Source organism: Scyliorhinus canicula, chromosome 18 (assembly GCF_902713615.1).
Source record: "Scyliorhinus canicula chromosome 18, sScyCan1.1, whole genome shotgun sequence".
NCBI classification, from domain to species: domain Eukaryota; kingdom Metazoa; phylum Chordata; class Chondrichthyes; order Carcharhiniformes; family Scyliorhinidae; genus Scyliorhinus; species Scyliorhinus canicula.
The window spans coordinates 95,096,979-95,124,561 of NC_052163.1; the positions used below are offsets into that span (position 1 = coordinate 95,096,979).

General features: G+C 43.3%; 1 protein-coding gene and 1 non-coding gene across 5 annotated transcripts in view; both read right to left on the reverse strand.

The window, feature by feature from the left end:
- pip5k1ca (phosphatidylinositol-4-phosphate 5-kinase, type I, gamma a) overlaps positions 1-27,583 on the reverse strand; it is a 145,595-nt gene that overhangs the window by 47,368 nt on the left and 70,644 nt on the right. For all 4 annotated transcript variants that reach the window (XM_038777887.1, XM_038777886.1, XM_038777889.1 and 1 more), the window contains exons 6-13: positions 26,188-26,340; positions 22,264-22,563; positions 21,353-21,558; positions 15,580-15,663; positions 14,535-14,583; positions 12,078-12,162; positions 10,804-10,989; positions 5,822-5,975 (exon numbers count right to left, since the gene is read on the reverse strand). In XM_038777887.1, coding sequence (XP_038633815.1) covers positions 5,822-5,975; positions 10,804-10,989; positions 12,078-12,162; positions 14,535-14,583; positions 15,580-15,663; positions 21,353-21,558; positions 22,264-22,563; positions 26,188-26,340 — 1,217 coding nt within the window. The remainder of the gene's footprint in view (positions 1-5,821; positions 5,976-10,803; positions 10,990-12,077; positions 12,163-14,534; positions 14,584-15,579; positions 15,664-21,352; positions 21,559-22,263; positions 22,564-26,187; positions 26,341-27,583) is intronic.
- On the reverse strand, positions 4,598-4,701 carry LOC119953796. Its single transcript, XR_005458111.1, has one exon. It is a non-coding gene; the product is annotated as a U6 spliceosomal RNA (small nuclear RNA).

Here is a 27,583-nt window from a genome sequence, read left to right on the forward strand (position 1 = left end):
GTTTTTAACCTGTCCTTTCTCATCTGTTCACAAAAATCAAATTTTGTAAAGATTCAGGCTCACTGCAGAAACTGATGATATAGCCAGTGATTATGTTCTAATATGCCACTCCCATTAATGACTGTGTGATTCAGGTGTTTGCAGCAACGCTGAGGACATCTGGCCATGCTACATCCAACTATACAACACCAGTCTTAGCTGCACAATCATCAATTATACCAACACATGTACTCTAGTTACTGTCACTTAATTCAATGGCAGGAGAATCAGCAACGAGAAGACACAAATTTAAAATGATCGGCAAAAGAACTGGAGACAGTTTGAGGATATTCTTTTTGCTGAACTGTTGTTGTGATCTATTCTACCCAAATAGGTGGCGGAAGCAGATTCATGATTAACTTACAAGGAGAAATATTTATAAAGATTATGGGGAAAGAGCTGTAGAGTAGGGCTAATTTAATTTGCACTTTGAAACATGAGGATAGGCTGAATGGTCTCCTTTGGTGTTGTGCAATTTACTGACAACATCCAAGCTAATACCAAGACTGGCTCTACAATACACAAGTACAAAATATCTAATGTTTGTATTATACCCAACTAAATAACTGAAGCTAGATATGCTGTGCCCAACTGGACAATATTGAGCTCGGTGATGATGATATCTAATTGTACAATATCACGTGTTTCATTCACCAGCACAACCCTCAGCGTAAAAGGCATCTTCATAAAAAATTACAATACAAAAGGAAAATGAGCAAGTCTGGTTCTCACCCAACATCCTGTGATGAAAGTGTAGTTTTTCTAAAGAGATACAAAACAAACGGAACTAACAGCAACAATAGAAATTCGCTTGCCATGAACATTAGAAAATTAATATTTACCAAAGTAGAAGGGTGGCCTCAACTTAAATGTGCAAGCCTCCTTCTGAGAAGATCCATTCACATACTTGCTAAATGTACATGCGCTGCGGCTCAGTTGGTCGAACTCTCATCTGAGTCATACAGTTCTGAGTTTAAGTCCAACTCAGGAGCTTAACGCAGAAGGGCAGGTTAATAGGGTGGTGAAAAAGACTTATGGTACACTTGTCTTTATCAATCATGGCAGAGATTACAAAAGCAGGGTAGTCATGGTGGAGTTATATAGAACATTGGTGAGGCCACAGCTGGAGGACGGTGTGCAGTTCTAGTCGCTACATTATAGGAAGGATGTGATTGCACTGGAGCAGGTGCAGAGGAGTTTCACCAGGATGTTGCCTGGGATGGAACATTTTACTTATGAAGAGAGGTTGGATAGGGTTCTTTTCGCTGGAGCAGAGAAGATTGAGGGACAACCTGATTGAAGTATACAAGATTGTGAGGGTTATGGACAGTGAGGATAGGGAACAGCTGCTCCGTTAGTTGAAAGGTCGGTTACGAGGGGACACAAGTTGAAGGCGAGGGATGGGAGGTTCAGGGGGGTTGTGAGGAAAAACATTTTTATCCAGAGGGTGGTGAGGTCTTGAACCCACTGCCTGGGAGGGTGGTAGAGGTGGGTTGCATCTCTTCCTTTAAAAAGTACCTGGCGGAGCACTTGGCATGCCTTTCATTCAAGGCTATGGGCCAAGTGCTGGCAAATGGGATTAGATGCCTTTCGTGCGGCGGTGCACACTCGATGGGCCGAAAGGGCCTTTTGTGCACTGTATTTTCTGTGATTAAATATTGAAATCAAGGCTGACACCCAGTTCTGCACTGAAGGAGTAGTGCGCGGTTGGAGTTGCTTTCTTTTGGATGGCACTTTAAACTGCAGCCTCCTCTACCTACCTGTGTGCAAGAAAAAGGACCTGTGGTACTACTTCAAAGAGGAGCAGGGGAGTTAGCCCTAGTATCCTGGTCAATGTGCATTCCTCAAATCAACATCATCCAAAAAATTGATTTTCTGGTTATCACGTTACTGTTTGTGGGAGCTTGCTGAGAACAACTTGGCTCCACATTATAAGAACGACTGCACTTCAAAAGTACTTAATTTGAGACGTCCAATGGTCATAAAAAGCACTGTGCAAATGCAAGTATTTTCTTTTATAATGTTACATTGTTATGGAATGTGACATCAGACAACACATCTTTCCTATAAAATACTGTGTATACTGAAGGTCTGAAATGAAAACAGAGCAGGTCTGGCTGCAAGAGGAGAGAAATAAGTGAAGGTTTCGAGACAATATGATTCTTCAGAACTGAAGAGGGATAGGGGTGCAATGGATTTTGAGTCTTTGAAAAAGAAGGGAGGGGTAGGTCGATCAAAAGATAGTTTAGAGAGCAGGGGAAATTAAATTACAAAGATGTCATAGAACACAAGGCAAGGGGAGTATTAATGATCATATTAAAGATACAAAGAGTCCAGGGTAGGTGTTGATAGCAGAATAAATGTCAGCACTGTCTAAACGCAAAAACATAAGATACAGGCTGGCGCTTGACTGAAAAAGATTCAAAATGGAGGACAGATTTTATGATCTGAAGTTGTTGAATCTAATATTGGGTCGAGAAGGCTGGATACTACCTAATTAAAAGATGAGGTACTGCTCCTCCAGCTTAGTCGTGCTTCGCTGGAATACTGTAGCAGAGGACAGAAATGTGAGCAAGATGGTGAATTGAAATGGCAAGTAACCTGCAGGTCAGGGCCACGCTTGCGGATGGAGCAAAGGTGTTCCACAAAGCAGTCAGTCTGCTTTTGGTCTCCACAATATACAGGAGATCGCATTGTGAGTAGTGAATGCAATAGCCCAAAGTGAAAGAAGTCTAAGTAAATCGCTGCTTCAACTGGAAGGAGTATTTGGGGGCCTTGGACAGTGAGGAGGTAAAAGGGCAGGTATTACACCTTCTGCCTTTGCAGTGGAATGACCATTGGGAAGAAAACGAGGTGTTGGTGTAATAGAGGAGTGGACCAGGGCATCGTGGAGGGAGCGGTCCCTTTGGAAGGCAGGTACAGGAGGGAAGGGGAAGATGTGTTTCGTGATGGCATTGTGCTAGGTTTGGTGGAAATGGCGAAATATAACCCTTTGAGTACAGCGGTTGGTGGGGTGGAAATGGAAAGTGAGGGTGAGGGACCCTATTACAGTTCTGGGAAGGAGAAGGGGCAGAAGTGTAGGAAATGGGTTGAACGGTCGAGTGCCCTGTCAACCAAATTGGGGAGGGCAGGGATTGGAAGAATGCTCGGCTGAAGAAAAAGGAAGACCTGTCGGAAACGCCGTTGTGGAAGATAGTATCATCAAAACAGATTACAGCTCTGGAGAAACTGGGAGAAGTGTGGCCAGTTGACTAGGCACCAGGAACCTTTTGTTGCATGATAGTTTCACACATATGAAAAATCAGCACTTTTAGGAGAGAATGGAATAAAACTGGAAGGGAAATCAAAAAAATAATAATTGTTTGCGCAAAAAACCTGCAAGATTGCCAACACTGCTATGAGCAAAATGCAGTTTCTCCGGCAGCAAATAGGAAAAATGAATTCATCAGGGAACTTGCCGGAACAAGTAATGCTCTGTATTTATAATATAGCAATTCAATCCACTGAAACTCAAATTTTATCAAGTCCAGTAAAACACGGGGATTCCAAAATCATGCTCATACAACATACACAGTTGGACAGCACACATAATCCAAGACAAGCACCATACCTTTTGATTTAGTTAGAGGTTTTTCAAAAACTGTCAGATTAAAGAAAGTTTGAGTCGTAGCATCTGGCAATAGTTATAGAGCCATAGAATCACTACAGTGCAGAACGTGGCCATTCGGCCCATCAAATCTGCACCGACCCTCTGAAAGCGCCCCCACCCTACCCCAACACAGTAACCCTAACCTTTTGGATACTAGGGGAAATGTTAGCATGGCCAATCCACATAACATTGCACATCTTTGGGCTGACTGGGGAAACCAGAGCACCCAGAGGAAACACACGCAGAGAATGTACAAACTTCACACAGACAGTGAAGTGACCCACGGCTGGAATTGAACCCGGGTCCCTGGCGTTGTGAGGCAACAGTGCTAACCACCGTCACCATGCTGCCCATAATGTCGACAGCCCTATAATAAAACAACAAGTTGGGTAAAGCTAAACCATCCAACTGTCTATCCCTCTCGAAAAATGTCCTGAGGATCATTGGGGTCTTGCGTGCCCAAATAAAAGAAGTTCAAATACTAAAATTGATCATTGCTCAATGAGTTTAGCGCTTATTTTGTTAGAGAAGGACCACACTTGATTTTACAGGTTTGCGGAAAAAGTAGGTTGCTTGTGTCTTCTTCGCTTGAGGAGTCATCACCTCTTGTTGGAACAAATGCAAAACACTGCAGACACTGCAAATGTGAAATAAAAACCGACAATGCTCAACACGTTTAGCAAGTCCATCAAAATCTATAGAGAGAGAAAAATAAGAGCTTCAGGTCTGCTGAAAATTTCCAGCATTTTCTGTTTTTATTTCAGAAACTTGCTGGAATATAGTTTCACAGATGCCAGAACCCCTTTGGTACAGTGGATCTGGACAGACTAATCAAACATGGACCATCTCACATCTGAAGTGAATTTAGTCCTCAGAAAACATTCCCCACAAACATTTTTTAGCAGGAAGTTACTGAATAAATTTTTCTCAAATTTGTGTGTCATCCTTGCGCAGGGGCCATGTTAATCTTCTCTGTGTCGTTCCAATTTTACCAATTTTAGTGTATGTACTGCCGGTTACTGAATATCAGTTAGAAGCAGCAATCTTGCCTGATTTTTCCCATTCAGAGGCACCTAAATATCCACTGCTATTTTTGGCTCAGCATGAATAAGTGCCTGATTACTGCAACTCCAACAACATTCGCTCAACATGATCCAGGAAAAGCAGCACTTTATCCACCACCTTAGACATTTACTCCCTTCACCACCAGTGTAACAGGTGTGCAGTGTACACCATCTACAACAACATGCCAATTCTACTTCAGCTGACCAGCCCAAACCGGCGACCTCTCCCACCTAGAAGGACAAAGGTTGAAGGCACACGGGAACACCACCACACCCTAGTTTCCCTCTAAGTTGCACTTGAAAATGTATCACCATTCTTTAATCCCCGCTGGATCAAACTCTTTACCCAACGACACGTATGAGTGCCATCACCACATACTGTAGCAGTTCAAGAAAGCAAATCATAATTTCTCAAGGTCAATTAGGGGCAGGTAATAAATGCTGGCCTTGTCAGCAAAGTCCACATCTTGTGAAGAAAAATTCAAAATGATTGGTTTTAAACTCTTTATCCATTAAGGAACTCTGCATAAAAATTTCAAAACATCTGTGGATTATAATCTTGACACTTCAATTGTTAACTCCTACAAGAGTCACTTGACTATAATTGTCTTGACTAGTACCGAAACTTTTAGTAGCAACAAGCAGATATCATTGCATATGCAACAGGTAACATGTCATAGAAACCTTTCATTTTTGCTGATGTAAATAGGTAGGAAGCCTCAAGAGGAAAAGGAATACATTTTATTTTCTTCAAACAGAAGGTTATATATAAAATGTGCTCCCTGTGCATAGTTTATAAAGGCTGCATCCAATAGTCATACGAAGAACCCAGATTTACCTTCAGTCTAGTAACAGGATGAATGACAGTAGAGTAGAAAGGACATAATAAACTATCAGGGTCCTTGCTGACAAAGACAAAGAAAGGAACATTCACAAAACTGCCTTGCGATAATTAACAGCGATGACCAAAGATTTGTTCAAGGAGATTTTTTGAAGAGTAAGGGAGAGACAGGCAAATTGGTTAATGAAGATAATTTTATGAAAAGGATACAAAAGTCATTCTATATACCTGTGGTGGTGATGTTGCTCTGAGCTTTCTGACGGCGACTGTTCTGTTATTGACAGGGATGTTGTTGATGACAGGGTTGTTGCTATTGAAGCTGTAGTTGCTTCTTCAAATGAAGGGGGAGTGCAAGGAAGGAGATCTGGCCGGCCTAACAGTCCTACAAAAGTTGACAAATTTTAAAAATCACCAACAACATGAAAAGAAAACCACCATCGACCACAACATGAAGCAGAATTATCATCTAAATTAGAAATGAGTAGTGAGAAAGTCAGTTCAGCTGCATGTTTTGCTCACCTAACTGTGTTTAACAACATACTGGTTATTCTTTACACATTACCCAAAACACAGAACCTCAAAATAGATTAGGTTGCTGGGTTCAGATAACATGCCATCCAATGGGGATTAAAGAGATGGGACATTTACATTACCAGCTCCTAACCAAATCCATAACAGCTCACTAGATTCGGGGTTGTTTCCTTGAATAGGAAGGATGTGCTCATCATTCTAATTTTCAAAAAGCATTGTCAAGACAGAACCAGAATTATAGGCCCATTAGTCTGTCAGTTGAAAGATGTTTGAATAGATGCTTTTTCTGACCTCTTAGGATAGAGAGTCATCAGAAACACTCAGATTCGGGATAAAAACATTTGTGCCCGATAAACTTGCTGAATTGTTTTTACTAGATCAGCGGATGACATTGTCTTCTTAGATGTTCAGGCCCCTCACAATAAGCAACTATGCAAGCAAGAACATTGTACAGTCAGTGGAAAGTTGCTGCAACGCATTAAAATAGGCAAAACATAGGTTGTGGATCTGCTTAGAGGCCATTTACCCATGGAGTCCCTCAGGGATCAGTGTTAGGGCCATTGCTGTTTATTATCTTCATAAATTACCTGGGGATAGGTGTTATGGTAATGGTCTGCAGATTTGTGGATAAGATAATTTGTGTAAATGTTAGAAGCAAAGGAGAATACATTTCTGCAAACCGATTTAGATGTGCTGGAGAATGAGCCAAACTAGTAAATGACATTTAACCTTAAGTACAGTAGTATTCACTTGGACAGGATCAACTCAAAGTATATTTATATTTTATATGGAAATTGGTCGAAAGAGAAAACCTTGGTACTTTAGTTCATTATTCTTTAAAGGCTCATGACCAATGTCAGCGCAAACAAGTATTAACAGGACTATTTGATGTCAAACAAAGCACACTAATCTGGCTGTGTTCACAACTTTGATTAAACCACATATAAAATACTGCATTCAATTTATTCCCTTCACAAGGTGGGAGGACATAAAAGGCTTTGGAAAAGTTCAGAAGAGGACTACAAAAGTGATTTCCACTCAAAGAGACTTAGTTCATAAGAAAGACTCAACACTAGGTCCATTTAATTTAGAAGCTGAAAGAGGCTGTTTTGATTAAGGTATATAAAATAGTTAATGTGCAAGGTTGCGTTAAATTGGAGGAGGTCAGTGTTGGGGAGGGTTTAAACAAATGTGGCAGGGGGATGGGAACCAATGCAGGAAGTTGGAAGGTAGTAAAACAGGGACAGAAGCAAAAGGGAGTAAGGGGGAAAGTGGGAGGCAGAGAAGCCATAGTCAAAAATCAAAAAGGGCGACAGCACAAGTTACAGTGACTGAGGGGAGCTCAGTGAATAGGCCCAATAATACTAAAAGGAATAAAACTGGAAGTAAAAAGATTAATGGTAACCAACGCGGCAGGTTGTTACATGAAGATATGGGTTCAACGACAAGGAACATTAGGAGAAAAGTTAAGAGGTAATATAACTTAGGAGGTTACTGATCAAGGTGTTAAGATTCAAAACAGAGGTAAAAAAGCCAACATAAGTGTACTTTACCCGAATGCTCGTAGTAATTGGAATAAAGTAAATGAGTTGATGGCGCAAATCATCGTGAATGACTATGATTTAGTGGCCATTACTGAAACATGGTTAAAGGATGGTCACGACTGGGAGTTAAATTAGGGTTAGGGTTAGGGAAGAACTAGCTAAGGTAGACTGGGAGCAAAGACTCTATGGTGGAACAGTGGAGGAACAGTGGAGAACCTTCCAAGCGATTTTTCACAGGGCTCAGCAAAGGTTTATACCAACAAAAAGGAAAGACGGTAGAAAGAGGGAAAATCGACCGTGGATATCTAAGGAAATAAGGGAGAGTATCAAATTGAAGGAAAAAGCATACAAAGTGGCAAAGATTAGTGGGAGACTAGAGGACTGGGAAATCTTTAGGGGGCAACAGAATGCTACTAAAAAAGCTATAAAGAAGAGTAAGATAGATTATGAGAGTAAACTTGCTCAGAATATAAAAACAGACAGCAAAAGTTTCTACAAATACATAAAACAAAAAAGAGTGGCTAAGGTAAATATTGGTCCTTTAGAGGATGAGAAGGGAGTTTTAATAATGGGAGATGAGGAAATGGCCGAGGAACTGAACAGGTTTTTTGGGTCGGTCTTCACAGTGGAAGACACAAATAACATGCCAGTGACTGATAGAAATGAGGCTATGACAGGTGAGGACCTTGAGAGGATTGTTATCACTTAGGAGGTAGTGATGGGCAAGCTAATGGGGCTAAAGGTAGACAAGTCTCCTGGCCCTGATGGAATGCATCCCAGAGTGCCAAAAGAGATGGCTAGGGAAATTGCAAATGCACCAGTGATAATTTACCAAAATTCACTAGACTCTGGGGTGGCCCCAGTGGATTGGAAATTAGCAAACGTGACACCACTGTTTTAAAAAGGAGGTAGGCAGAGAGCGGGTAATTATATGCCAGTGAGCTTAACTTCAGTAGTAGGGAAGATGCTAGAATCTATCATCAAGGAAGAAATAGTGAGGCATCTGGATAGAAATTGTCCCATTGGGCAGACACAGCATGGGTTCATAAAGGGCAGGTTGTGCTTAACTTATTAAAATTTAGTGGAATTTTTTGAGGCCATTACCAGTGCAGTAGATAACAGGGAGCCAATGGATGTGGTATATCTGGATTTCCAAAAAGCTTTTGACAAGGTGCCACACAAAAAGGTTGCTGCATAAGATAAAGATGCATGGCATTAAGGGTAAAGTAGTAGCATGGATAGAAGATTGGTTAATTAATAGAAAGCAAAGAGTGGGAATTAATGGGTGTTTCTCTGGTTGGCAATTAGTAGCTAGTGGTGTCCCTCAGGGATCAGTGTTGGGCCCACAATTGTTCACAATTTACATAGATGATTTGGAGTTGGGGACCAAGGGCAATGTGTCCAAGTTTGCCGATGACACTAAGATGAGCGGTAAAGCGAAAAGTGAAGAGGATACTGGAAGTCTGTAGAGGGATTTGGATAGATTAAGTGAATGGGCTAGGGTCTGGCAGATGGAATACATTGTTGACAAATGTGAGGTTATCCATTTTGGTAGGAATAATAGCAAAAGGGATTATTATTTAAATGATAAAATATTAAAGCATGCTGCTGTGCAGAGACCTGGGTGTGCTAGTGCATGAGTCACAGAAAGTTTGTTTACAGGTGCAACAGGTGATTAAGACGGCAAATGGAATTTTGTCCTTCATTGCTAGAGGGATGGAGTTTAAGACTAGGGAGGTTATGCTGCAATTGTATAAGGTGTTAGTGAGGCCACACCTGGAATATTGTGTTCAGTTTTGGTCCCCTTACTTGAGAAAGGACGTACTGGCACTGGAGGGTGTGCAGAGGAGATTCACTAGGTTAATCCCAGAGCTGAAGGGGTCGGATTACGAGGAGACGTTGAGTAGACTGGGACTGTACTGGTTGGAATTTAGAAGGATATGGGGGGATGTTATAGAAACATATAAAATTATCAAGGGAATAGATAGGATAGATGCGGGCAGGTGTTTCCACTGGCGGGTGAAAGCAGAACTATGGGGCATAGCCTCAAAATAAGGAGAAGTAGATTTAGGACTGAGTTTAGGAGGAACTTCTTCACCCAAAGGGTTGTGAATCTATGGAATTCCTTGCTCAGTGAAGTAGTAGAGGCTCCTTCATTAAATGTTTTTAAGATAAAGATAAGATAGTTTTTTGAAGAATAAAGGGATTAGGGATTATGGTGTTCAGGCCGGAAAGTGGAGCTAAATCCACAAAAGATCAGCCGTGATCTCATTGAATGGCGGAGCAGGCTCGAGGGGCCAGATGGCCTACTCCTGTTCCTAGTTCCTATTATGTTCTTATTACACAAGGACAAGGCTAGGTTAATTGTTAAGCAGTTCTTTTATAATAACAATAATCGCTTATTGTCACAAGTAGGCTTTAATGAATTTACTGTGAAAAGCCCCTCGTCGCCACATTCCGGCGCCTGTTCGGGGAGGCCAGTACGGGAATTCCCAGGTAACTGTAAACTATAGATTAAGTTACTATCTCTTGCTGATGAACGCTGGCAATCTGCACAACTTCAAGGAAGAGCTGGTTAAGTTCCTAGTTGAGGAAGCGATCACACCTTTGAAAAAAGGGAGATGAAGGAAAAGCTTGGCAATGTGATCTCTTAAACCAGTTTTGGTTGCCTAAAGAGGGCAGGGGAGGATTTTCCAGATAATATCCCCTGCCTCCAAAAATTAAATCTTCTTGAGTTTTATATAGTTATTGTCAGATCGGGGACGTATAATCGTTATGTTTCAGCATCTTGACTTTGGGGCAGGCTTGCTGGATCAGATGATTGCGGACAGATTTCTTCACACATGTGAGTTGTGAATCTTTGAAAGTCTCAACTTCAGAAGGCTTTGTATACTCAGCGACTGGATATTCAAGGTTCAACTGAAGAGATAAACTGCTGATTTTTTTTAAATTCCAAAAAGCTAATGATATGGGGATCAGGTATGAAAGTGGAGTCGAGGTCAAGGATCATCATAATCTTATAAAATAGTGGAGTAGACAAGGAGTTGTATGGCTGGCTCCTAGTTCTAATATTTTTATGCAAAGGAACATCAATGATTTTTTTTAAATGGGAAGAATTTGTTGCAGGGCAATTACCTTCATCTTCAAGAGTTGGGAAGCTCTTGGCACCCCGCAGGTCATACCGCCTTTCTTCATCTTCTGTCGGAATCTGACTGGCTGAAAAGGCTTGCCCAGGACCCATATATTTGGGAACTGGTAGAGATGCACGTCCTTTTTTGGACGGGGATGACTTCAAGGCTGTCGTATTATTAAATTGAAATGCTAAATGATCAATGAATGAAACGTATCAGGCATCAAGGTTAATATAAATCATGGTTAAAGATCCTATAGCACTATTTGTACAGCAGCATCACATAGTCAGCAACATTATGCCTTCAACAAATCAGAACAGATGAACAAGCTATGCCTAGATGTTGTTTATAAACTATTTTGTGTGCAGCAATATAAGAGACATTTACATGCATAATAGTCACTGCATTGTTGCAGCTCCATCAACCTCCAGAAGCTTGACACGATCAAGGACAAAGTAGCCCACTTAATTGGCACCCCATCCACAAACATTCATTCTCTTCACCACCAACACACAGTGGCAGCAGTGTGTACCAGTTACAAGATATGCTGCAGGAATACACCAAGGCTCCTTAGACAGCACCTTCCAAATTCACAACCATCTGGAATAACATGGGTGTCAGACATATGCGAACCACTTGGAAGCTCCCCTCCAACCCACTCACCATCGTGACTTTGAAATATATCGCCGTTCCTTCACGGTCGCTGAGTCATAATCCTTGACCTCCCTCCCAAACAGCACAGCGGGTGTATCTACACCACATAGACTATTCTATTTGCTGACATTCAACCTGGCTGAAATATGTATAGATAGTGTTGCACCACCAGCGGTTCAAGAAGGCAGCTCACCACCATATTCAAGGGTAATTAGAGTTGAGCAAAAAAATGCTGGCCTACCAGCATCCCACGAATGAGTTTTTACAAAATTCCAAATAGGTAATTAATCCTATTTTAAGTATTTGCACACATTTTTGAGGGATGAGATAGAAACTATACAAGTTATTTATTTTTCACCAGATAAAATGTACCCCAGAGTGGAACTAAGCCATTCAAACTAAGAAATGTGATCCTTAACCTGTGCTGAGCTAGTTTCTCTGACCAAACTCACCTAGGATGAATGGTTACTTGGGTGAGGTACTGCAGGGTGTTGCTACATGCAGACTCCACAGGAATTGGAGTAATTATTTTTTTGAATTTTCTCGTTCAGCTCATGTTGTAATCTTAATGTGAAGCACTACAGTTATAATTTAATTTCCAACTAGAACACAATTCTTTCTTACATGAAGTCTTTCTGAAGACAGTGTTGCTCATGAATTTATAAAATCTTTCAGCATAGAAGTTTGGCCTGTGCACCGACACAGTGTCCTGTAAAAACAAACAGGAATAACAATATCACTCAACTTTATAGAGGAGCAGCTAGTTTAGCAAACCTAGAGCAGTCAGAACTAACTACTAGCTACATACAATCAATTATCAAAGTAGTTAATTACCAGGCACCAAGGTACCAAGAAGGGGGCAGCACGGTAGCATGGTGGTTAGCATAAATGCTTCACAGCTCCAGGGTCCCAGGTTCGGTTCCCGGCTGGGTCACTGTCTGTGCGGAGTCTGCACGTCCTCCCCGTGTGTGCGTGGGTTTCTTCCGAGTGCTCCGGTTTCCTCCCACAGTTCAAAGATGTGCGGGTTAGGTGGATTGGCCATGCTAAATTGCCCGTAGTGTCCTAAAAAGTAAGGTTAAGGGGGGGTTGTTGGGTTACGGGTATAGGGTGGATACGTGGGTTTGAGTAGGGTGATAATTGCTCGGCACAACATCGAGGGCCGATGGGCCTGTTCTGTGCTGTACTGTTCTATGTTCTATGTTCTAAGGCATGATGAAAAGTTTGCTCACTCAGTAAAGTGGTTAATGACAATTGACTCATGGGGCAAAACAGTAAAGGCCATCTGACATCGGATATCCCAGGTAAACAGAAGCATGTTAGAATTGAGAAGTGACCTTCCAAAATTAGCTTGGTGTTGAATTAGAAGGATAAACTCTGCCAAAGCAACAAATGGCCTCAGTACTCCTGAGCTACGGAGACAATTCCTGCTCCAGACCAAGTGACCTTTACTAGAAAGTGCATTCTGTAAACATCAGCCAAGGGATGACCCAGATCAAGTGGTAACCTTTAGAGTCAAATAGCCAGCTCATATTTGCTGTCTTGGAATACAAATGAGGAATGGCTACTTTAATAGGGTGTTATGGACTAGCAGCCGCCACTGATCAATGCAGTGAAGGGCGGCAAATATTCAAGGAGGAGTCAAGAACAATAGGTTTTCTAAAACAGTCTGACTGATCAAGTGTTGATACAACATGAAAAAGAGTCAGTACTCTGAATTCTGCCTGCATTTTAAACAGCATGCAATTCCCTGGAAGGGGTTAGCTATTGTCCAGTTGTAACAAGCTCTGGTATTTCTTAACCTTCCAAAATACCAATTAACATTGTATTCATTGAAGTCAGATCGAAGCATCCTGATACTTTGTTCATTCTACATGAGCTGTGGAATTACCATTTGAATGGATTGCTACAGAATTCCTTTTGAGTACTCCACTTAAATAAAGCCCCAAAGTTTTTTGGTAAAGAATGCAATACAAGCATTTCTATAACAAGAGTTCTAAACAAAGATCAAACCTCCACCCTGCTTTTCTCAATTAAATACTACCAGATCTTTTGCTCTTATTTTCTATTTCCTTGAGTGCCCAGAAACATTTTCTCCACACAATCTATGGAATCGAATATTTAATTTGAAAAGTCACTATTTAAAAGCCACATTATATGAATAGGTAATTCAATGGACATTACGAAACGTGGAACTTGCTCCATTCAATTAAGATGCCTCACCAATTCATTAAATTTTTTTTCCATTCCAAATCCAGTACTCAGCACTGCTGCCTCACAGCGCCAGGGATCTGGGTTCAATTCCAACCTTGGGTGATTGTGGGATGTTACACATTCTCCCAGTGTCTGCGTGGGTTTCCTCCGGGTACTCTACTATCCTCCCACAGTCCAAAGATGTGCAGGTTAGATGGATTGGCCATGTTCAAATTTTGCCCCTTCTGTGTCCCAAGTTGTGTAGGTTAGGTGTGGTTATGGGACAGAGAAGTGAGGCCAAGTAGGGCGCTCTTCCAGATGTTCGGTGCAGACACGATGGCCAAATGGCTTCTTTTTGCACTGTAGGGATTCTATGCTCTAGTTCCTGACATTCTACCTAGCTGCAATAGGCATAGATGGCGCTGCACAAGCATCAAAATGGGTGGGCTCTGTACCGCCGAGGAGATTAGTAGAACCTTCACATTAGTGATGACACCAGTCACGGTTGACTGTAATATTATGTGATAAAGTCAATATTTTGTGCACTTCATAACAGCTGGATGCCACACTACACACCATAGAATCATAAAAGATAAATGAACTACTCTATCCTAGTGCCTTTTCATTTTGCTATTTCTTTGTGTGAAATGGCTTTCAGTAATTTGTTTTATTCTCAAATTCTCTCTACAATATGGAAAATAAGCTAAAAGTGAAATCCTGGATGATAAGCTAAAGCCGCAACTGAAAGCTATAATGGTGGAAAATAGGTTATGTGCAATATTAAATTAGTACACAAGTAATATTGATTGGGTTTGTTCTTTAATATTAACATATATGAAAAAACTGATGGAAAATATATATCGGTTGCATTATTTTAAAATGGAAACTTACACCATCATGAACAAGTGCTTTCCAAGTGTGTTCGAGTTTCTTAATTAACCTGAAAAGTAAATATTTGCATAGTGAGATTACGGTCAGGTCCAATTAAACCTTACATTATCTTTTGAAGTCAAGACTGAAAGCATCCTTTCCACACTCTCACAGGAATAAAAATGTTGTGGTTTTAAGCACTCGAGACCACAGCACATAACCTCGGCGAAACCTTCACTGCGATACGGAGGACCTGTTGCATAGTTGGAAAATGCCATCTTACGGATGACACATTAAAATTGAGACTTATGCTGTCCTCCAAGGCGAACACAGTAGATCCCATACCACTGCATGAATAGTTGGGGAGCTCTTGCTTGACCCTCAACGAGTCTTACTAAAGATTATCCGGTTATTAATCTAATTTCCATTTGTGAAACCATGCTGTGTGCAAATTTGCTGCCATGATCGCCTACATTGCAATACCTATCCGTGCATCTAGTGTGCAAGTAACATTTGAACTTTCCCCATTCTTGAATCTGACTTCCTGACATCAAGTGCACTTAACGGAACAGGTTCAGGACTAGGAAGAATAGAAGAATGAGGCGCAACCTTATTGTGGCATATGGGATTCCCAGGGCGGGCTTGACAGGGTAGATGCTGGGAGGTGGTTTTCTCTTGTGGGAGAGTCTAAGACCAGAGGGCATAATCGCAGATCCCCACCCACACCCACACAAATCCCAATATCAACGAGTTAATCTTCTTGAAAAAGGCTTTGGGGATAAAAATCGGAAGGCTCTGGAATGCAAACAGAAACCTCGGGAGCATAGTCATCTTTTTTATCTTGGTTGTGGTTTTATCTGGTGTTTATTTCCAAATGCCTTAATAAAAGTTTTTTTTTTAAATCAGTCATGATCTCACTGAATCGCCTACTTCTGCTCCTACGTCTTATGGTCTCAGAATCAAATTTTAAAAATATAATTCTATCACACACATACTTGTTAAAATGAAAAAAACTTTTGAAGCACTTGGTTTCATTCAGTGAATACAAGTTGAAACAAAAGCCTACCTGTAAGACTGTAAAATGTCAATGATACCAATGTACAAGAGAAGTCTCTCTCCTTTACCATTAACGGCTGGTATACCCCCCATCCTAACAAAAGAGAAAATGTAAATGTTATTTTATAACCTGATAATATAACATTCTACAATAGTGAAAAACAAATTCCTCACAGGGACAAGAACCATTTCTTCCCAGATTTTTTTTTTAAGTTTCAAAACTTGAACCTAACTTTCCACAATGAGAAATGTCTTCAACATGCAAGTGCTGATCACCTCATTAAGGATGTGGCTGAGACAGGCTACTAAACACTACTGTATTTCTACTGCTCTTCCCCCAACACATTGGTCTCTTGCATTACTCATGTCACTAGATTGAACATATGGGGCGGAATTCTCCGACCCCCGCAGGGTCGGGTAATCGCACGGGGCCGGCGTAAATGCTGACCACGCCGTGGCCGGAATTCTCCGCCACCCAGGAATCGGCGGGAGCGGGAATCACACCCCGCTGATCGGCGTTCCCCCGTGCCGATTCTCCGGCCCGCAATGGGCCGAAGTCACGCCGCTAACAGGCCAATCCCACCGACGTGGTTTAAACCACCTCCGTGCCGGCGGGATTGGCGGCGCAAGCGGGGTCCTGGGGGAGGCACGGGGCGATCAGACCCCGGGGGGTGCCCCCAATGTGGCCTGGCCCGCGATCGGGGCCCACCGATCGGCGGGTGGGCCTGTGCCGTGGGAGCACTCTTTTTCTTCCGCCGCCGCCACGGCCTCCACTATGGCGGAGGCGGAAGAGACCCCCTATACCGCGCATGCGCCGGTGGGGACGTCAGCGGCCCCTGACGCCCCGGCGCATGCACGGACTCACGCCGGCCGGCAAAGGCCTTTTGGCCAGCACCGATGTCCACTGGCGGGCGCCAAAGGCCATTGGCGCCAGTTTTGGCGCAGCGGGAGCCACTCCGGAGCGGGCCTAGCCCCTAAAAGGTGCTGTGAATTCCGCACCTTTGGGGAGGCCCGACGCCAGAGTGGTTGGCGCCACTCCGCTACGCCGGGAGCCCCCTCCCCGCCGGGTAGGGGAGAATTTCGCCCATGAAGTTATAATTCTGAACAACGTCATCATGATTCAAGCCTTCAATGTTCAGACATCATAATTATCAGTGCTCCACTTTGGTACATCAGTCATTTGGAGCATCTAATTAAGAAACTAATAAGCGTTCACAGACTCGCTAGCTTGGGGCACACTGCCACCCACATTAGCACAGGCCTCAATCTCGCTGATACCTAAGAAAGACAAAGACCCAACGGAATGTGGGTCATACAGACCCATATCTCTGCTGAACGCAGACTCCAAAATACTGGCCAAAATCCTAGCCAAAAGGCTAGAAGACTGTGTACCTGAGGTGGTCAGAGAGGACCAGACGGGCTTCGTCAAAGGTAGACAGCTCACCTCGAACATCAGGCGCCTGCTGAACGTGATAATGACCCCCTCCGGGGAGAGAACACAAGAGGTGATCGTCTCCCTGGACGCAGAAAAGGCCTTCGACAGAGTCGAATGGAAATACCTCATAGAGGTACTGGAGCGGTTCGGGCTTGGAACAGGGTTCACCGCTTGGGTAAAGCTCCTATACAACGCTCCCATGGGGAGTGTACGGACCAATAATACCAACTCCCAATACTTCCAGCTGCACAGGGGCACCAGACAAGGATGCCCACTGTCCCCGCTGCTGTTCGCACTAGCAATCGCATCGCTAGCAATCACGCTCAGGGCAGCAAAAAATTGGAGGGGGATCCGAAGGGGAGGCAGAGAGCACAGAGTCTCACTCTATGCAGATGATCTGCTCCTCTACATCTCGGACCCACAAAGCAGTATGGACGGAATCATCGCGCTCCTGAAAGAGTTTGGAACCTTCTCGGGCTACAAACTCAACATGAGCAAAAGCGAGATCTTCCCAGTACACCCGCAAGGGGGGGACAGCACTAAAGGGGCTGCCGTTCAAACAAGCCCAACATAAATTCCGCTACCTGGGGATCCAAATAACCCATGGCTGGAAAGGGATCCACAAATGGAACCTCACCAGCCTGACGGAGGAAGTAAAAAAGGACCTGCAAAGATGGAACACACTCCCACTCTCCCTCTCCCTCGCGGGGAGAGTCCAGACGATCAAATTGAACGTATTGCCCAGGTTCCTCTTCCTGTTTAGATCCATTCCGATCTACATCCCCAAGGCGTTCTTCAAAGTGCTGGACAAACTTATCATGGCGTTCGTATGGGGGGGTAAAAATGCTAGGATCCCAAAGAAGGTCCTACAAAAAACAAAATCCAGGGGGGGGGGGGCTAGCTCTCCCGAATCTACAATTCTACCACTGGGCGGCAACAGCCGAGCGAGTAAGGGGATGGATCCAGGAGCCAGAAGCCGAGTGGGTGCGTGCGGAGGAGGCCTCCTGCATGGGGACCTCCCTCCGGGCCCTCGCCACGGCAGCACTCCCATCCCCACCCAAAAAACACTCCAGCAGCCCAGTGGTGACAGCCACCCGCCAATCCTGGAACCAACTGCGGCAGCAATTTGGCCTGACCAAAATGTCGGACAAGGCCCCCATCTGCAACAACCATAGGTTCACACCAGCACTGACGGACGCCACCTTCAAAAGGTGGAGGCAGGGCGGGGGGGGGGGGGGGACACTGACAGTCAGGGACCTATACACGGACGACAGGATTGCAACACTGGACCTACGAAAGGAGACAAGGACGTACCCACAACCGCCACGACAGACACTACTGGAAGACCTACTGGACGCAAGTATCCTAGAGAAAGGGAACTGTAGCGACTTGTATGACCGACTGGTAGAAAGGGACGACACCGTACTGGACGCAACAAGAAGGAAATGGGAGGACGACCTGGGGATGGAGATAGGGTGGGGACTCTGGAGCGAAGCACTACATAGGGTCAACTCCACCTCCACGTGCGCAAGGCTCAGCCTGACGCAACTAAAAGTGGTACATAGAGCCCACTTAACAAGAAACCGTATGAGCAGGTTCTTCCCGGAGGTGGAGGACAGATGCGAACGGTGCCAAAGAGGCCCGGCCAACCACGCCCACATGTTCTGGTCTTGCCCCAGACTTGTGGCGTACTGGACAGCCTTCTTCGAGGCTATGTCCAAAGTGGTGTGGGTGAGGGTGAAGCCATGCCCGATAGTGGCGGTCTTCGGGGTTTCAGACCAGCCAGATCTATTCCTGGGGAGGAGGGCAGACGCCCTTGCCTTTGCCTCCCTGATCGCCCGCCGTAGAATCCTGTTTGGCTGGCGGTCAGCAGCACCGCCCAGAGCTGCAGACTGGCTGTCCGACCTCTCGGAATCTCTCCAAATGGAGAAAATCAAATTCGCCATCTGAGGGTCGGACGACAGCTTCCACAGAACGTGGGAGCCATTCGTGCAATTGTTCCGGGACCTGTTTGTGGCCAACGAACAAGAGGAAGAATAGTCGGGTGGCCGAGAATCAGGGGGAAAATGGATGGGAATCGGGGGGGGGGGGGGGGGGGGCTACGGGTCCGTTATGGGGGTTTGATGGCGAGCTAAGGCCCAAAACCAAACTGTAAATAAATGCCTATAAACATGTGCCTCGGCCATATTGGGGAAGGTAAAATATGTATGCCGGCTAAAGGGGGGCGGCCACAGTTATTATTACGAAGATGCTTACCTGTAAATATATGTGTTAATTTTTCCGTGTTCTTTTTTTTTTCTCTCTAACAATTTGTAATTTGTTCAATATAAAACATGAAAACTGAATAAAAAACATTTTTAAAAAAAAGAAACTAAGCAGCAAATTTGGGCAATTGTAATTCAAACAAGCACAGAGATTATTACATTTAAAAGGGTGGAGCCATGTTGATTTAAAAGGTTAACAGTGTTATGGGCCAGGGTTTAGAGAACATAGAAAATACAGCACAGAACAGACCCTTCGGCCCACGATGTTGTGCCGAACTTTTGTCCTAGATCAAGAACAAAATGTGTCATGGAGTTTACCTGACCCACAACTTTTAATAGATTTTGGTTACGGGGAGCACAAGGGCCCACTCTGCAGGTGTGATGCAACAGAGATCTAAACAAAACCATGTTTATTTATGAATCTAGATAACACATTATAAACACAACATCTTAACAACTATCAACACCAATGATCCCCCACAGATACAGTATTCTACAAGTAACCCTTCATAACTTTCCTAACAACATCAATTAGTCCAAAAGACCCTTTTTACAGAAAGACAGCGGTTTAAATTCTCTACAGAAACAGGTATTACTTTGAAATCACCCAAATGAACATTCTTTAGCTTGGAGAGATATCCATACACATCTGCTTCCTTCCAATGCAGCTCTCCACTCTGAAAACAAAACTAAAACACACACACACCAGCTTTTTGCTCAAAGCAAAAGTAAAAGCAGAGTCACAGCTCAGCTCCACCCACACACTGACATCACTGCAGCTATCTGATGAACATCCATTCCTTAAAAGGTACTCTCAACATGACAACAGCTAGAAAGGCAAGATCATAAATGGAAGGGAGTTGCTATTATATTCTTAAAGGTGTTAGTAGGTTTGGCAGGCATTTCCCTGTTGGAAACATAAATTATTTGTATGGTTTCCCAAAATCAAGAATAATTATCTTTTAGCTCCAAAAGCCATGTGCATTTCTATCCGGGAACAGGCCATGTGTGTCCCATTTCCATAGACTTGGTATTTCTGGGTAGAGCCTTTGTTACAAGGCTCTTTTGTTGCATTTAACTTTATGTATCTGCTGACAAAAGCAAGCAACTCAGTTTGGGAAGTGATAGAGGCAGTTCAGTTTGGGTTTTGTGAAGAAAAAGCAACTGGAAGAAATCTACAATGGTCTTCATTAAGCCTTGTAGCAGAAAGCAGTCAGCAGAGTTAGTTTGGAAAGCTGGGGGAAAGCAGTTGGATATCAGCTGGCAACCTGAATAAGGAGCTGCAGCATGCACGGTGGGGAGGTCAGTATAGAAAAAGGTGGAGACACAGGCCACAAAACAGCTACGCCCCTGCACCCACCCCTCCCCCTCAGAATCTTACTTCAGAGGAGTAGCTGGTGTATTATGGAGAATCAAGATAAATTCCAAGGGGCTGTGGCATACCTTTTGGGATAGCCCCAGGAAAGGTGAATAAACCTTCCAAGATTTCTTGGGGAAGTAAAAAGTAGAACTGAATTTACAGTCCGAGTCTTTATAAGTTGTAGTGTTACGTTAATGGTATTTTCTTTGTTTAATTTAGCTTTATATTTACACAAAGCTTGTTTTTGTTTCAAAACATGAAATTTTGTGGCATAGCTCTGTCAGTTAATTGCTGGCTGTTTGGATTTCTTCTTTAAATGTTAACGGCCCCTAACACAACCATAACAATACATGGGGGTCTTTGTTCGCTTGGAGCAGGTAATTCTGGATGAATGTCATGCTGGGATCAGAAGGAACCATTTTCAAAATATGTTTAGGCAGGGTATAGAACCAAACTTACCAAGAACTTGATTGGCAAGTTCAGAGGCTGAAAGAATGGCAGGGAAGACGATCATAAATTTGCATCGATGCAGAATGAGGGTCTTCTTAAAAGGCTCAAAATGAAGCACTTCAATTAAATAACATAATTTTGTTTGATTCTATGCTGTATTTAGTCGGAGCACTTGATAAAAACACATTATGATCAAAGTTAAGCATGCAATGCACCCCCATTTGTAAATACTAAAATTAATGTGAAGGGTTTTAAATAAAAACATGCTACGTACGTATCATCTGTATCAATCGACTCGCCCCGTGAAGTTCCACCTTGAATAGACTCCATGGCCGTGGAATAGAGGGCTTTCTGTGCAATGGGTCGCTTCTCATCAGAGGTACTTAGTGACCCCCCAGATTGTCGCTCACGTTCTGCTAGGTCCAAATTGTGAACTCCTAACAACAAGCTGTAATCCATGATTTTAAAGCTCTCTAGCACCTATTGGTATTGGAAAAAGACAGAAAATAAGTTTGCACTAAAACAGGAATGAGGAGAAATCAAATAACTCGAGATGAGAGCTTGTCTAGCAGCACAAAATTCAACTAGAACTAGAATTAAAACATCCCAAAAGATTAAATTGAAGTTTGAAAAAATAAATACATATTGAACCTAAAACAAGACATTGTAAAATTGCAATATTCCATCTAATCTCAGATTACGTTAAATTGGAAGCATGCACAATATTACCCATTGGTTGATGTCTGGGCTAGCGGCAGCTGTATGGCACCCACACCATATCTCCTTTAGAAACACTTGGTCTGAGAAACTATTCACAGTTCAATCACAAAAAGCTTAAACATTTGTTTAAATATCATTCCGATTTCCCCTTTCTTAATAAAACCCACCCTGAAAGAATCATAAACTTATTCAAAAAGTAACACAAAATTACTCATGGCCATTCAGATCATAATTTTAATGGGAGTGACAGCACTTCCAAGGAATTATCTTCTCTAATTTAACCTTGTTTTATTTAGTACATTTTAATGTTCATATACTTCATCCTTCCTGAGTATTAGTTGGAAGTATGAAATCAATAATTGTCTGAATCAGTTCCTTGAGCTTTCACCAGAACATTATTGTTCAGCTGTATTACTATTGGTAACCATTTTCCCTCTGACTGTATAATCCCGACTCCAATCTTACCAAACAATCTCTCTGCAGGGTTTTAACCAGAGCAGTATTAGTGTCTGTATCCAGTAACAACCCATCTGAGAAATCCTGCATGAAGTCCAGGTCTTTGAATGTTGGCCTGCCTTTCTCACGCTCTTTCCTTGAAGCCCTCCGTTTATAGGTTGAACCTTTTAAATCATATTTCAAGTGCATCTTCACCACTCGCGGCAGCACGTTATTCATCACTGCCACGCGGATGTTTTTACCACCAGACTGAACACAATACAGTCCATAAAACTTTGGCAAGAGAGTCCTTGGGTTTTGATTCAGGTTCTGTAGCAAAAACAAACGGGAACAATGTAGCCGTGTAATCAATGAACCAATATCATCCTTCAAATGGCAACACAGTATGATGCTCTACATATACAAAGACACTGGAATACACTTTCACTACGGGGTCCCAATTTCCATCACATTGGTGTCCAATGGCAACATTTGATTGCCTAATGTTTTTAATGAACAGGCTAATTAATGGCCATGGTGCATACTTAACTTCTAATGAAGGATTGTGGGTGGGCTCCTGCAGCTAGGTGGACAACAGGAGGTCCTCCAGGATTGAAAGATTGGTAGCCCCACTGTCAGAAGTAGACACTGCAAGAGGTGCAAGTGAAAGTGAGTGTGCCTCAAAATGGAGGTGAAATTGTAGATAGAGCTCTGCACCCCTGGTCTGCTGCCAACAGACAAAATGTGGCCTCAGCTGGGGGCCCAACTGCAAATTTCCAGTGCCCATTTGCACAATAGCTTTAATAGGCCCATTAATGGGCATAATTGGCTATCCAAAACTTACTGGTATGTAGCCGTCAACCAACACCCCACTCTCCCCTTCATTCCCCAAGCTAGTCTTATTGAAAATGGCCCTAAGGCAGGAACATGCCAGCAAACCGGCAAGCCAGCCAGCAACTCAAAATTGCAGGCTTGCCAGCCTCTGCTCCTGCCTCAGAGCATTCACAACATCATTCCACTGAGTCAACTGTATGTCCTTTCATTTTTATATTCAATATTAGTTATGCTTACATCTCTGGGTGATCCTAAATGGAATGGAAAAGTTTGTGGATGTCATCAAAGGTTGCATTGCCTTTCCACAGTTAGGCAGCCAGATAGCACTCAATATACCCTCCTATATACCAATAGGTCAAAACTTACTGCCACTCACCACTCTGCCCTCATGAGAACAGATACTTGGGTGAGGTAACAGAGAGAAAGTGTGGAATTACTTTTGAGCAAAAGTCAACACCTTCAAGAGAGCTGAAGGGGCGACGGTGGCTCGGATGAGCAAATTCTTTGGGGTAGAGGACAAGTGCACTAGATGCGCAAAAGGACCAGCGAACCACGTACACATGTTTTGGGCATACCCTAAGCTTAGGGGGTACTGGGGGGGAATTGCGGGTGTCATGTCCCGGGGACTGAAAACAAGGATGGTGATGAGTCCAGAGGTAGGAGGAGGAAGAAGAAGGCTTATGTTAGGATGAGATACGAAGGCTCAGTTAGGGCACTTGAGAGTTACAATTTAGCCAGGAAGGACCTAAAGGGAGAGTTAAGAAGAGCGAGGAGAGGACACGAAAAGTCGTTGGCGGATAGGATCAAGGAAAACCCTAAGGCTTTCTATAGGTATATCAGGAACAAAAGAATGACTAGAGTAAGATTAGGGCCAATCAAGGATAGTAGTGGAAAGTTGTGTGGGGAATCAGAGGAGATAGGGGAAGCGTTAAATGGATATTTTTCGTCAGTGTTTACACTGGAGAAAGACAATGTTGTCGAGGAGAACACTCAGGTTCAGTCAACCAGGCTAGATGGAATTGAGGTTCAAAAGGAGGAGGTGTTAGCAATTTTGGAAAATGTCAAAATAGATAAGTCGCCTGGGCCAGATGGGATTTATCCTAGGATTCTCTGGGAAGCCAGGGAGGAGATTGCAGAGCCTTTGTCCTTGATCTTTATGTCGTCTTTGTCGACAGGAATAGTGCCTGAAGACTGGAGGATAGCAAATGTTGTCCCCTTGTTCAAGAAGGGGAGTAGAGACAACCCTGGTAATTATAGACCTGTGAGCCTTACTTCGGTTGTGGGTAAAATGTTGGAAAAGGTTATAAGAGATAGGGTTTATAATCATCTTGAAAAGAACAAGTTGATTAGCGATACTCAACACGGTTTTGTGAAGGGTAGGTCATGCCTCACAAACCTTATTGAGTTTTTTGAGAAGGTGACCAAACAGGTGGATCAGGGTAAAGCGGTTGATGTGGTATATATGGATTTCAGTAAGGCGTTTGATAAGGTTCCCTACGGTAGGCTATTGCAGAAAATAAGGAAGTATGGGATTGAAGGTGATTTAGCGGTTTGGGTCAGTAATTGGCTAGCTGAAAGAAGACAGAGGGTGGTGGTTGATGGCAAATGTTCATCCTGGAGTTCAGTTACTAGTGGTGTACCGCAAGGATCTGTTTTGGGGCCACTGCTGTTTGTCATTTTTATAAATGACCTGGAAGAGGGTGTAGAAGGATGGGTTAGTAAATTTGCAGATGACACGAAGGTCGGTGGAGTTGTGGATAGTGCTGAAGGATGTTATAGGATACAGAGGGACATAGATAAGCTGCAGAGCTGGGCTGAGAGGTGGCAGATGGAGTTTAATGCGGAAAAGTGTGAGGTGGTTCATTTTGGAAGGAGTAACAGGAATGCAGAGTACTGGGCTAATGGCAAGATTCTTGGTAGTGTAGATGAACAGAGAGATCTCGGCATCCAGGTACATAAATCCCTGAAAGTTGCCACCCAGGTTAATAGGGCTGTTAAGAAGGCATATGGCGTGCTAGCCTTTATCAGTAGGGGGATTGAGTTTCGGAGCCACAAGGTCATGCTGCAGCTGTACATAACTCTGGTACGGCCGCACCTGGAGTACTGCGTGCAGTTCTGGTCACCACATTATAGGAAGGATGTGGAAGCTTTGAAAAGGGTTCAGAGGAGATTTACTAGGATGTTGCCTGGTATGGAGGGAAGGTCTTACGAGGAAAGGCTCAGGGACTTGAGGTTGTTTTCGTTAGAGAGGAGAAGGCTGAGAGGTGACTTAATAGAGACATATAAGATAGTCAGAGGGTTAGATAGGGTGGACAGTGAGAGTCCTTTTCCTCGGATGGTGATGACCAACACGAGGGGGACATAGCTTTAAATTGAGGGGTGATAGATATAGGACAGATGTCAGAGGCAGTTTCTTTACTCAGAGAGTAGTAGGAGTGTGGAACGCCCTGCCTGCAACAGTAGTAGACTCGCCAACTTTAAGGGCATTTAAGTGGTCACTGGATAGACATATGGATGAAAATGGAATAGTGTAGGTCAGATAGGCTTCAGATAGTTTCACAGGCCGGCGCAACATCGAGGGCCGAAGGGCCCGTACTGCGCTGTAGTGTTCTATGTTCTAGGTGGCAATTTTCGGGTTTCAGAAGACCCAGGAGTCCAGGAGGAGAAAGAGGCCGATGTTCTGGCCTTCGCTTCCCTGATAGCCCGGCGACGGCGACTGCTGGCATGGAGAGACTCAAAACCCCCGAAGACCGAACTATGGCTTTCGGACATGTTGCGTTTTCTGGGTATGGAAAAAAAAATCAAGTTTGCCTTGAGGGGATCTGTACTGGGGTTCGCCCGAAGGTGGCAACCATTCATCGACTTCTTCGCGGGAGATTGAACCTCAGCGGGGGGGGGGGGGGGGGGGTTAGAGTGGAGCAGGAGGGATAAATAGGCAGGTAGTGTTTATGGGAGACGAGCGGTTATGTATACTATGGTTTGGTTGAAGTGTTGGTTTTCCGTTGCTGTTTGCATATTTCTGTAATCTGTAACTGTTTACAATGCCAAAAGATTCCTCAATAAAATTATTCGTTAAAAAAAGAGCTGAAGGGGGAGGTGGTAGGGAGAAAATTCACTCACCATATAATAACCTGGAAGCAACTTCTGCAGAAATTCTGCTTCTTTGTTCACAACAGTCTTTATAATAAACTCATCATCACTAGTCACATAAAAGAGAGAACCACTGGCACCAGGATTGGAGAGTTCAATCAACGGTTCATTGCACAATGAATACTGTGAAAAAAACACATGGAAACACAAACTCTTATCCAGGACCCAACTTTATATTTGAACATTTGTCAATACGTTTACCACAAACTCTCCGACACAAATGATTTCTTTTTAAATGGTCTGAAAGACACTTTAAAGTATTCTCTCATTTAACATTGACCAAAAAACATATGTTCAGTAAGGTTAGTTTTGTAAAAAGCACAAATGTCCATTCCAGAGAATCCCACCAAGTATGGTTTCCAATGCCTGATGTGCAATATTCAATGTCCGTGTTATTAGTGTTCCCTATGTTGCCAAGATGGAAACCATAGCTAGTTAATCACAAAAGCAGTTCCTGAGGTTTTCAGCTTTGTTTGCTTTCACAATAAAGCTCTAAATTCATCTGTTACTGAAATGACTGAAGAAAATTGATACAAAGTGAGATTGTACCGAGGACTGACCCAAGTCTAATGACATACTTCTTCCTTCCCTCTATGCAATTATGTCAGGCTGATTCAGGCCACTATCTTGGACTTTTCGCAAATGGACAACCTCAAAAATAGGTGGCACGATAAAAAATAGCTTATGTTGTCAATCATAAACCTATTAATTGTGTTGCTGGAGGATTAATTACATAAATGACTGGTTTGATCTTCTAACACCTAACCAAATTTGAGGTAGGCCATTTGAGAGAGCGATCTGAAAACCTCTAAACCTTTACCATTAAGTTTGTGTCTCATGAAAGAACTACTTGGCAGCACGGCGGCCTAGTGGTTAGCACAACCGCCTCACGGCGCTGAGGTCCCAGGTTCGATCCCGGCTCTGGGTCACTGTCTGTGTGGAGTTTGCACATTCTCCCAGTGTCTGCGTGGGTTTCGCCCCCACAACCCAAAGATGTGCAGAGTAGGTGGATTGGCCACGCTAAATTGCCCCTTAATTGGAAAAAATAATTGGGTAATCTAAATTTTTTTTAAAAATGAAAGAACTACTTATACATATTTAATATTTCAATGCGCTTTCACTAGCACAAATACAGAGCAGAATCCACAACTCCATCCACTCTTTTCCCAATTCCATTTGAATTAATTTGGAAAATATGGAAACTCCAGTTTGATCAGTTTCACAGCACAACTGTATTTATCTCTATTGTTTGCTTTGATGTCCGCCTCAATTCCTGAAGGCCCTTGCATCTCAAGTACTTAAACGGCTTCATGCATAGGTTTATATTTTTCCCCAATTCCCCCTCACTATCAGGTGCGCAGCCACA